The 11,989-nt window shown below is 45.7% G+C and overlaps 1 protein-coding gene across 6 annotated transcripts; it reads left to right on the forward strand.

Moving 5' to 3' along the window:
- The first annotated feature begins 5,582 nt into the window (after positions 1-5,582).
- LOC133059689 (BOLA class I histocompatibility antigen, alpha chain BL3-7-like) lies at positions 5,583-11,404 on the forward strand. Of its 6 annotated transcripts, none has more exons than XR_009693604.1 (8): positions 5,583-5,728; positions 6,048-6,317; positions 6,525-6,800; positions 7,407-7,682; positions 7,797-7,901; positions 7,988-8,359; positions 8,502-8,549; positions 8,701-11,404. XR_009693604.1 is itself a non-coding variant. In XM_061147141.1 (8 exons), exons 1-8 carry the CDS (start codon positions 5,665-5,667, stop codon positions 8,703-8,705), a joined length of 1,077 nt encoding a protein of 358 aa, XP_061003124.1. In that variant the 5' UTR covers positions 5,583-5,664; the 3' UTR covers positions 8,706-11,404. The 6 variants fall into 6 exon arrangements, 3 of the variants coding, with proteins under 3 accessions (XP_061003124.1, XP_061003122.1, XP_061003123.1); XM_061147141.1 differs by having other exon boundaries at positions 8,327-8,359; XR_009693602.1 differs by having other exon boundaries at positions 7,797-8,359.
- The last annotated feature ends 585 nt before the right edge of the window (positions 11,405-11,989 follow it).

Consider the following 11,989-nt stretch of genomic DNA (forward strand, 5'->3'; position numbering starts at 1 on the left):
GAATATTTCTAGTAGGTTGAAAGGTAGATGAAGACTATGACAAATAGACTGATAGGTAGGTAGATAGACAGATGTATAGCAGTGGCAAGTGTTGGAACTGAACTCAATCTGTCTGACATTGTGATGAAACTAGTATAACATCTCTTAACACTACTTATAAACTGAAGTTAGCTGTGATTCAAGACAGAAAGGGCAATTTGTTGCTTGCAGTCTGCATGGTAAAGGTATTCCAGCTGCCACCAGTATTCACAAACACATTCAGTTTAGATTTAAACTGTCCCAGGAAACTGTCAAAGAAGATTATATTATTTTGTCCATTTAGTATAAATATATAATAGCTTCAAGGTGGTAGGACAGAAGTGAAAGAGGATGACCAATGTTTAATCATTACAAACTTAAGTCATTACCCTTTAAACTTCCAGTCACACAGACCAAGTAAAGCAGAGGACTCCTGCAGTTTTGGATCTGGTGCTTTCCCTTTATTCATGTTTATCCTAACTGTACAACATTTTATGTGGAATTATTGAAATGAAATCTTATTGTGACATTTCTGAGTAGTTGTGCACATTTTCCTGGGGAGAAAATGAATTATAGAACAAAATGAAGAAAAAAACACAACTAAAGGTGATAAAAGTAGCAACAGTAAACTGTCTTTTTATGGGCCTTTAGAAGTCTGGATATGTCTGAGAACAATAATTATTCTCAGTGTGTCTTCAAACTTCCAAATTTCTTCGATCTTCTTAAAGGAACTTACTTATTATTTTTGTTGTTCAGTTGCTCAGTTGTGTCCAATTCTGTGACGCCAAGCACTGCAGCATGCCAGGATTCCCTGTCCTTCACCATCTCCAGGAGCTTGCTCAAACTCATGTCCATTGAAACAGTTTTGCCATCCAATCATCTTATCCTCTGTTGTCCCCTTCTCCTCCTGCCTTCAATCTTTCCCAGCAGCAGGGTCTTTTCTAATAAGTTGGCTCTTTGCATCAGGTGGCCAAAGAATTGGAGCTTCAGTATCTGAATCAGTCCTTCCAATGAATATTCAGGACTGATTTCCTTTAGGATGGACTGGTTTGATCTGCTTGCAGTCCAAGGGGCTCTCAAGAGTCTTCTCCAACACCACAGTTCAAAAGCATCAGTCCTTTGGTGCTCAGCTTTCTCTATAGTAAAATCTCACATCCATACATGACTACTGGAAAAACCATAGTTTTGACTAGACGGACCTTTGTTGGCAAAGTAATGTCTCTGCATTTAATATGCTGTCTAGGTTGGTCATAGGTTTTCTTCCAAGGAGCAAGCATCTGTTAATTTCATGGCTTCAGTCACCATCTGCAGTGAATTTGGAGCCCAAGAAAATAAAGTCTCTGACTGTTTCCATTATTTTCCCATCTATTTGCCATGAATTGACGGGACCAGATGCCATGATTTTACTTTTCTGAATGTTGAGCTTAAGCCAACTTTTTCACTCCCCTTTTTCACCTTCCTCAGGAGGCTTTTTAATTCTTCGATTTCTGCCAGAATGGTGGTGTCATCTGTGTATCTGAGGTTATTGATATTTCTCCCAGCAATCTTGATTCCAGGTGGTGCTTCAGCAAACCTGGCATTTTGCATGATGTACTCTGCATAGAAGTTAAATAAGCAGGGTGATAGTATACAGCCTTGACGTATTCCTTTACCAATTTGGAACCAGTCTGTTGTTCCATGTCCAGTTCTAACTGTTGCTTCCTCACCTGAATATAAGTTTTGCAGGATGTAGGTAAGGTGGTCTGGTATTCCCATCTCTTGAAGAATATTTCACAGTTTGTTGTGATCTACACAGTCAGCAAAGACAAGACCAGGAGTGGACTGTGGCTCAGATCATGAACTCCTTATTGCCAAATTCAGACTTAAATTGAAGAAAGTGGAGAAAACCACTAGACCATTCACGTATGACCTAAATCAAATCCTTTATGACTATACAGTGGAAGTGAGAAATAGAGTTAAGGGACTAGATCTGATAGACAGAGTGCCTGATGGACTATGGATGGAGGTTCGTGACACTGTACAGGGGACAGGGAGCAAGGCCATCTCCTAGAAACAGAAATGCAAAACAGCCAAACGGCTGCCTGAGGAGGCTTTACAAGTAGCTCTAAAAAGAAGAGAAGCGAAAAGCAAAGGAAAAAAGGAAAGATATACCCATTTGAATGCAGAGTTCCAAAGAATAGCAAGGAGAGATAGGAAAGCCTTCCTCAGCCATCAATGCAAAGAAATAGAGGAAAACAATAGAATGGGAAAGACTAGAGATCTCTTCAAGAAAATTAGAGATACCAAGGGAACATTTCATGCAAAGATGGGCTCAATAAAGGACAAAAATGGTATGAACCTAACAGAAGCAGATGATATTAAGAAGAGGTGGCAAGAATATATAGAAGAACTGTACAAAAAAGATCTTCACGATCCAGATAATCACAAAGGTGTGGTCACTCACAGTCACCTAGAGCCAGACATCCTGGAATGTGAAGTCAGGTGGGCCTTAGGAAGCATCACTACGAACAATGCTAGTGGAGACGATGGAATTCCAGTTGAGCCTTTTCAAATTCTAAAAGATGATGCTGTGAAAGTGCTGCACTCAATATGTCAGCAAATTTGGAAAACTCAGCAGTGGCCACAGGACTGGAAAAAGTCAGTTTTCATCCCAATCCCAAAGAAAGGCAATGCCAAAGAATGCTCAAAGTACCTCACAATTGCACTCATCTCACATGCTAGTAAAGTAATGAATGCTCAAAATTCTCCAATCCAGGCTTCAGCAATATGTGAACCGTGAACTTCCAGATGTTCAAGCTGGTTTTAAAAAAGGCAGAGGAACCAGAAATCAAATTGCCAACATCCGCTGGATCATTGAAAAAGCAGGAGAGTTCCAGAAAAACATCTACTGCTTTATTGACTACGCTAAAGCCTTTGACTGTGTGGTTCACACTAAACTATGGAAAATTCTGAAAGAGATGGGAATACCAGACCACCTGACCTGCCTCTTGAGAAACCTGTATGCAGGTCAGGAAGCAATAGTTAGAACTAGACATGGAACAACAGACTGGTTGCAAATAGGAAAAGGAGTGCGTAAAGGCTGTATATTGTCACCCTGCTTATTTAACTTATATGCAGAGTACATCATGAGAAACACTGGACTGGAAGAAGCACAAGTTGGAATCAAGATTTCTGGGAGAAATATCAATAACCTCAGATATGCAGATGACACCACCATTATGGCAGAAAGTGAAGAAGAACTAAAGAGCCTCTTGGTAAAAGTGAAAGAGGAGAGTGAAAATGTTGACTTAAAGCTCAACATTCAGAAAACTAAGATCATGGTATCCAGTTCCATCACTTCATGGCAAATAGATGGGGAAACAGTGGAAACAGTGACTGACTTTATTTTTCTCAGCTCCAAAATCTCTGCAGATGATCATTGCATCCATTCCTTGGAAGGAAAGTTATGACCAACCTAGACAGCATATTAAAAAGCAGAGATATTACTTTGCTAACAAAGGTCCATCTAGTCAAGGCTATGGTTTTTCCAGTAGTCATGTATATGGATATGAGAGTTGACTATAGAGAAAGCTGAGCACAGAAGAATAGATGCTTTTGAACTGTGGTGTTGGAGAAGACTCTTGAGAGTCCCTTGGACTGCAAGGAGATCCAATCAGTCCATCCTTAAGGAGGTTAGTCCTGGGTGTTCACTGGAGGGACTGATGTTGAAGCTGAAACTCCAATACTTTGGCCACCTGATGCGGAGAGCTGACTCATGATACTGGGAAAGATTGAAGGCAGAAGGAGATGGGAAATAGCTCAGTTGGAATTCCATCACCTCCACTAGTTTTATTCATACTGATGCTTCCTGAGGCCCACTTGACTTCACCCTCCAGGATGTCTGGCTCTAGGTCAGTGATCACACCATCATGGTTATATGGGTCTTTAAGATCTGTTTTGTAGAGTTCTTCAGTATATTCTTGACACTTCTTCTTAATAATCTTGTCATTAAAGTTAATGAGATTTAATATTAATGAATCTTATGTTCCTTTCTAGAATTCTGTTGTGTCAATCTGAATGCCAGCTTCCTCATTTTGAGATATAACATTTTAACGACATATATGCTTTAACTGTTCTTAATGCTTCCTTCAGAAATGTTGCATTTGCAATTCTTTCCCTTAGAACAATCTTTCTGGATTACCTGGTATCTAGTGTCTTACCATCATTTGAGACTTTATTGACTGCTAATACTTAATACAGGTTGCTCTCCTGTTTCCCTGGTTTGCTATTTCACAGTATTAAAAACTATCAATACTTAAAAAAAAAAAAAAAAACTGGTCTGAATATTGTCCTTTCAAGTTTTTCATCCTTAAGCAAAATTCAGAAAATGGTGTTCTAACCTTAATATATGCCTTGCACAAATATTGCTCTGTTGTTTCCCTAATGTAAAAATGAGCTGCTGCTTTTAGGAAAATAATAGGCTTGTGGTCGTATCTCAAAATGCTAATAAATGGTTATTTTTCTTAAAAAGAACTATCTTCTCTGATGACACGGGAAGAAAACATTAAGCATTTCTATTACGTTCCAAAGTCCTATGTCCCAAGGAAAATCATTTGTATGAGCTGAACTACCCTCTTTTTCATGGAATGCAATTTTTATTTGAAAGGATTGACACTGGAAGATCTATAAAACTTAGTGAAACAATGAATTACTTTAAAAAAATCTTAACATTAGTACAAGTGACATCCAGTGTGCAAAACAGGCTTATGAATTTTAATATAACAGAATAGGAAATAGTGATATTGTTTTAGGTCCACTGAGAAAATAACTTTTAAAAAACTATCACTTGCGTAGCTTTAATTTTGTATCAAAGATACACATCCACAAATAACAGGAAAGGTTATTAAAAATATTACTCCTACATTGTATGGTCCTTTCTATTTTCATAGATTTGAATCAAAATAACGGATTCAATTCAAAAGCAAACATAAAATCCAGTGAGACAGCAAGGAAAAGACTTGCAAAAATATAATAATGAAATAACTTCCACTGTTCCCGCTATAGAGTTTATTTAGAGAAATAGTTATATTTCATATAAAAATCATGGGTTATTAACATTATTCTAAATAAATTATTAAAAAAATTTTAAACTATTATTTCTACTATGGAAAATATCGACAGAAGTAACCACATAAACAAAATTATCCTTGGGGTCCTCCTAATTTGTAGGACTGTATAAATATCCTGACCAAAATGTTCTGAAACTGACTCCACAGTCGCTGGGCCAGGACTCAGGGATAGTGTGACTGCAGAATTCTCGGTGCAGGAGAGGAGGGATCAGGGCAAAGTCCCAGATGTCCCACAAAGTACCAGATGTAGTTCTCACGGTCTCAGCGTCTCAGGGTCAAGGGCCCTGTTTGCGGCGGGGCTGTCTGCGTTGGGATCCCTAGTCTCCTCGAGTTTCACTTTCTCTTCGCAAACTGTGTTGTGCCTTTCTGCCCAGACACTCATGTCGCGGCCCTAGTTCTCACTGCCATTGGGTGCCTGGTTTCTAGAAGCCAATCATCGGCCCTACGGTTCCAGGTTATAAAGTTTCCACCGGTACCCACGCCCACCCCCACCCTCCACCGGGACTCGGTTTCTCCCCAGGCCCGGAGGATACGGCTCATGGGGCCGCGAACCCTCCTCCTGCTGCTCTCGGGGGTCCTGGTCCTCACCGAGGCCTGGGCCGGTGAGTGCGGGGTCGGGAGGGAACGGCCTCTGCGGGGAGGGGAGAGGGGACCGCCCGGGGATCGGGGGTTGGGGGGAGGACCCCCAGAGAAGGAGCCACCCCGCCGCCCTCGCTCAGACCCGTCCTGTCCCACCTGGTCCCGTCCTGTCCTTCCCCTGCTTCCCGCCCCCTTTTCTCTCCCCCAAGAATCCCGGTCTTCTCCGACCTTTTCGGTCTCACGTGCCCCTAGCCCCCTCCCCTCTCCCGGCCCCATCACCTCTGACCCGGGACCCGCGCCAGGAGGATGTCGGGCCGGATCTCACCCCCTCCCCGCCCCCAGGCTCCCACTCCTTGAGCTATTTCAGCACCGCCGTGTCTCGGCCCGGCCTCGGGGAGCCCCGTTTCTTTGCCGTCGGCTACGTGGACGACACGCAGTTCGCGCGGTTCGACAGCGACGCCCCGAATCCGAGGATGGAGCCGCGGGCGCCTTGGATGGAGCAGGAGGGGCCAGAATACTGGGATGAGATTACTCGAGATGCCAAGAAAGCTCAACAGAGATTGACGTCAGGCTTGAACACCATGCGCGGTTTGTACAACCAGAGCGAGGCCGGTGAGCGACGCGGGCCCGGGTCCAGGTCACGACCCCCATCCCCAGGGACTGGCTGGGGTCGTCCCGAACTCTGGGTCCGAGGGTCACCCCGACATTGCGGGACCCTCACCGCCCCCCAGTTCGGGAGTAGGCGGGGGCGGGGCGGGACTTGACCCGGTTTCATCTTCAGTTTCGGTTTAATCACCGCGGGTGGTCGGGGCGGGTCAGGGTCCCACACCCTCCAGTGGGTGTTTGGCTGCGACGTGGGGCCGGACGGGCGCCTCCTCCGCGGGATCTGGCAGAACGCCTATGACGGTGCGGATTACCTCGCCCTGAACGAAGACCTGCGCTCCTGGACCGCGGCGGACACGGTGGCTCAGATCACCAAGCGCAAGTGGGAAATCTCTGGTGAGGCTGAGTTCCAACGGAACCACCTGGAGGTCAAGTGCGTGCAGTGGCTCCGCAGACACCTGGAGAACGGGAAGGACACGCTGCTGCGCGCAGGTACGAGGGGCACCGGGCCTCCCTGATCTCCTCTCAGGCTGGAGCCGGCTTTCCACCAGGAGAGGAAAATGGGGTCCTTCTGGGAACACCGCCCCAACTTCTTGTCTGGAGAGGGGGGGATCTCCCCAGGTTTTCATATTCTGTAGAAGACAGTGACACACCAGTGGTCCCACTTCTCTGAAGGACAGTTAAAGCATTCAGTGTTTTTGGAGAAGCAGAAAAGCATCCCTGAAATAACTGGTCAGTGGTGCCCTTTGACTCTGACTGCCATCTTGTGAACCATGACTTTCTCTCTCAAGGCCTGTTCTCACCCTGAGACCATCTTAGGAGGCCAGACTCCAGCTTTTCTGAGACTTTCAGCCTCCACCCAAATCAGGACCATTGCTCTGTATTTTCCCCTTACATGGAGTCTCCTACCTTGGCACTCACCCTGACTCCAGAACTTTCCAAGAACTAGGAGTTTTGCCCAGACCACAGATTCCAGGCTGGTGTCTGGTGTCTGTGCTGCTTCTTTTCAAACCCATTATCTCACCCATTCTCAGTATAGTCACGTGGTTCTGCTTCAGTGGCCCATGGACTGTGAATTTTCTGATTCTTCCTCTTCAGACCCTCCAAAGGCACGTGTGACTCATCACCCCATCTCTGACCGTGAGGTCACCCTGAGGTGCTGGGCCCTGGGCTTCTACCCTGAGGAGATCTCACTGACCTGGCAGCGAGACGGGGAGGACCAGACTCAGGACATGGAGCTTGTGGAGACCAGGCCTTCAGGGGATGGAACCTTCCAGAAGTGGGCAGCCCTAGTGGTGCCTTCTGGAGAGGAGCTGAGATACACGTGTCATGTGCAGCACGAGGGGCTTCAGGACCCCCTCACACTGAGATGGGGTAAGGACGGGGTAGGAATGGAGATTCCTCTCAGATAAACAGGAACCCTTCTGGACACCATCAGCAAGGTCAGGACTGAAGCCTGAAATCTGGCCCCTTCCCTTTCTTCCACAGAACCTCCTCAGCCCTCTGTCCTCATCATGGGCATCATTGTTGGCCTGGTTCTCCTAATGTTTGCTGTGGTGACTGGAGCTGTGATTTGGAGGAAGAAGCGCTCAGGTAGAGAAAGGAGGGAGGGATCTGAGTTTTCTTATCTCACTGGCTGGGTTTCTGGCCCAGGTGGAAGTTTGGCTGCCTCGTTACAGGAAAGTACCCTCCACACACATGTGGAAGATGAACTGATGCTAAGACTGACCCTTTTGTAAAGTACATGTGAAAATGAAAGACAAATTTTTCATCTTCATAATTCCATTTGGGAGCCTGTTTCTCAGCATTTGAAGGTCAGAAGGGAATGTGCCTGCTGAGGACTGACCTCCAGTAGGGCAGGTGGTCCAGTCCCCTCACGTCTCCTTCCTTCATGTTCCTGAGCCTATCCTGGATTTTTGGTCAGAGTCCTGAAAAGTACTTTGTCGTCCAGACTAGGGAGTTCCTCTAGAGTCTCATGACTCATCCATGGTCTCTCCCGTGATACTTTCTTCTCACAGGTGAAAACGGAGGGGGCTACACCCAGACTGCAAGTAAGTACAGAGGGAGTGTGATTCCTGAAACCCTTGTGACAGTGTAGACAGGAGGCCATGGGGGGGCTCACCCTCCTCAAAGTGCCTTCTCTAGATTCTCTCCTGTGGGTTCTGACCACATCCTGGACTTGTTCTCCCCCAGGTAGTGACGGTGCCCAGGGTTCTGATGTGTCTCTCACAGTGCCTAAAGGTGAGACCCTCAAGAGTCTAGATTGGAGCAGAGGGGACACACTGGGTGGCGGGGATCTTTGAGTGGGACATGTGAGGATGTGGGGGGCTGTGGAGAATGTGAGCCCTTGCATGACTGACCTGAACTGGTTCCTGATTCTTTCCTCTCACAGTGTGAGACAGCTGCCTGTGGGGACTGAGTGATGCTCGGTCCCACTTTGTGACGTCAGATCCCCGGACCCCTCTTTCTGAAGCTGCATCTGAATGTGTCTGTGCTCCTATTAGCATAAGAAGAAGAGGTGGGGAGACTGCCAACCTCTTCCAACCAAACTCCGGGATTTAAAATGCGGTGCCTAATAGTCACAGCCTCGGATCTTTTCTGAAGAGAAAATATCATTATGTGTAGAGTGCAGACTGGTGGATGTGAGAGGGAGGGGTGATCAGATCTTGTGGGGAAGGTACAGGCAGCACTGATGTCAGTGTGAATGATTAATGTACTATACCTTCCGTGAGAGAGCAAGTGGCCCGAGTTCACATTAATAAGTATAGAATACAGAGCCATCTGCACTCATCATTCCTTCATCTGATATTTGTTGTGTGCCAAATAGATGATGCTCTATATTTGCATCTGGGAAACCTCAGTGAACTAACAACAGACACACTTTGTTGGCCTCGTGCCCTATGTTCTGGTGAGAGGGGGCAGAGTGAGCCTAATAAGTGAGGAAAGTGTCTGCCTAAGGATTGGCAAGTTCTTTGATGAAGGTGACCTAGAGTATGTGTGTGGGTACAGGGAAGGTGGCTGTTTTACTAGGGTGTCAGTGTAGGCCTCGTTGAGGAGATGATATCGGAGTAAAGATGTGAAGGACGTGAGAGAATGTCCACTAGGATGTCTGGGGGAAGTTCTCTCCAGGCAGAGGAGCCTCCAGTGCAAATGCAGGAGGGCAGGAGAGTGTATGTGATCAAGGAAGAGCCGGGAGGCAGGTGTGGCTGGAGGAACGAGGAATTGAGATGAGATCCAGTGTCTGCCCAGGTCATGTGGGCCTCCAGCATATTGGAAGCTGTCTGATGTCTGTGAAAGATGTGGACTCATAAGATGGTTTGAATAGAAGATGACCTGGTGTGACTGCTCGCTAGGAGCGTCAGTCTTAACTGCTGTGCAGAATCAGGAGGTGAAGGGAGAGCGATCCAGTAGAGGAGCCTGTAGGATTAGTGCAGGGTCCAGGTGGGGATGCTGGTGCTCCCCTGGACCCTCATTAAATCTAGACAGTCGGGAGTAGAGCCTGAGAATCTGCATTTGTAATAAGGTTGGTGCTGATGCTGCTGGTCTCCAGATCACACTTTTAGTAGCAACAAAGTACATAGACCAGGATTCCCACATGCTGTGTATCAGCCTCGCACACAGAGGTTGCTAAATAAGCAATCCCTTGGTCTTGTCCTAATACTCTGAGAAGGTGGTTCTGGGGAGAGGCTGAGCATTTCGGAAAAGCCCCACAAGCAATTCTGACGATCAGCCAATTTGGGAATCCTGAGGTATACGAGAGTGAGTGGCCAGAGAGGGGCCTTAAATCCACATTTAAAAGTGCTTTTTTTCTTCAGAAAGAAAAGGGAATTTATATTGACAATTCATATTGTCAATTATGAGGTGTGATGTTGAGAAATAATGTTGTTCTTATTCCACCTGAAGACGTAGGCAGTGGTTCAGAGTTCAGCGTAATGAAATCCTTGCTCTCTGAAACTATTCTCCAAGTTGAGTTCTCCTCACTCATTCTTGGAGCTAACAATGGGATCCAAATTAAGTTAGACATACAGTACTATATATATGTATGGCTCCATGGGAACAGGACCCACAGTGTCCACTCCAGGCCAGATCCCACAAAGGAACTTTCGCCCCCGCTGGGGCACAGTGTCACTGTTCACACAGTGAGCCCCTCGTGCTGGACGTGGACCCCACGCTGAGGACGGCTATCACTGAGGCTCCTAACAACTGGAGGTGGTGTGACTCCCACTCTCGACAACCCTGTCAGATGCATCCTGCATGGTTCCAGCTTCTCTGTGTCTCAACGGCCTGAGTAGAGTCTGACATGTGGTCACCTGACTGCAGGGACCTCAGCTTCATGCTATGTGCTCTGGCAAGAATATTTGGGAAAGTGGGTTTTCTTCTTTAATGGAATAAGGTGGTCTCTGCCTCCTACCAAGATTCAGTTTGGAATTTTCCTAATCTGGAAATGCTCCTAATCAGGTGAGGGGGAGAGAGGGATGGACAAGAATGTCAAATTTCAATTGTTAGAGCAAAGATCTGGAAGTGGAACTTGATCTGGTACAATGTAGGCACTCGGGTTTGACTGAAAGAACAAGTGACTAATAAGTGACATCCAGGGTAGAGATCTGCTTGCTTACGTGTTTGTTTTGTTTTGTTTTCATTGGAGTGTAATTGACTTACAATGCTGTGTCACTTTCTGCTGGACAGTACAGTGAATCAGCTATAAATATATTCAGGCTTTTTTAGATTCTTTCCCCATATACGCCATTAGAGAGTGCTGGGTAAAGCTCCCTGTACTATGCAGTATCCACAGCACTTTAAAGTGCTGCCCAGGTGGTGGTGGAGGGAGATCCTAGGAGGATGGCTCTGTTCCAGATGCAGAAGTATCCAGACCAGGTGGAAGCATGTCAGAAGGGTCCAGGACAACATTTCCAAAAAAGGAAAAACTGATGGAATATCCAAAGTATCCATACTTCGTGAAAGAGTCATGCAAACAGAGCAGTCATTAGAGCTGAATTCATGAGAGCTTCATAGAACATAATCAACAAAAACAAATCCTCATCAAGAGGCTCTTTAGTTCTTCATTTCTGCCATTAAAGTGGGATCATCTCCTTTTCTGAGGTTGTTATTTATTTCTCCTGGCACTTTTGATTCCAACTTGTGATTCATCCAGCCTGGTGTTTTGCCTGATGTATTCTGCATGTAGTTAAATAAGCAGGGTGACAATGTACAGCCTTATTATACTCCTTTCCCAATTTTAAACCAGTCTGTAGTTCCATGTCTGGTTCTACCTGTTGCTTATCGACCTGCAGACAGGTTTTAGTAGACAAGTAAGATGGTCTGGTATTCCCATCTCTTGAAGACTATTCCAGAGTTTGCTGTGATCCACACAGTCAAAGGCTTTAGCATAGTCAATGAAGCAGAAGAAGATGTTTTTGTGGAATTCCCTTGCTTTCTCTGTGATCCAACAAATGCTGGCAATATGATCTCTGGTTCCTGTGCCTTCTCTAAACCCAGCTTGTACATCTGGAAGTTCTCAGTTCACATACTGCTGACTCCTAGCTTGAAGAATTTTGAGCATAATTTTGCCAGCATGTGAAATGAGTACAATTGTACAGCAGTTTAAATATTCTTTGGCATTGTTCTTCTTAGGGATTGGAATGAAAACTGACCTTTTCCAGTCCTTTGGATCGCTTCATTTC

Source organism: Dama dama, chromosome 7, assembly GCF_033118175.1.
Source record: "Dama dama isolate Ldn47 chromosome 7, ASM3311817v1, whole genome shotgun sequence".
Classification (NCBI taxonomy): domain Eukaryota; kingdom Metazoa; phylum Chordata; class Mammalia; order Artiodactyla; family Cervidae; genus Dama; species Dama dama.

Bases quoted from the DNA above. Each gene is read 5' to 3' on its own strand.
- LOC133059689 (XM_061147139.1), top strand. From the start codon at position 5,665: ATGGGGCCGCGAACCCTCCTCCTGCTGCTCTCGGGGGTCCTGGTCCTC. The intron at 5,729-6,047 runs GTGAGTGCGGGG...CCCCGCCCCCAG, and splicing joins CCTCACCGAGGCCTGGGCCG to GCTCCCACTCCTTGAGCTAT. The intron at 8,360-8,501 runs GTAAGTACAGAG...GTTCTCCCCCAG, and splicing joins GGGCTACACCCAGACTGCAA to GTAGTGACGGTGCCCAGGGT.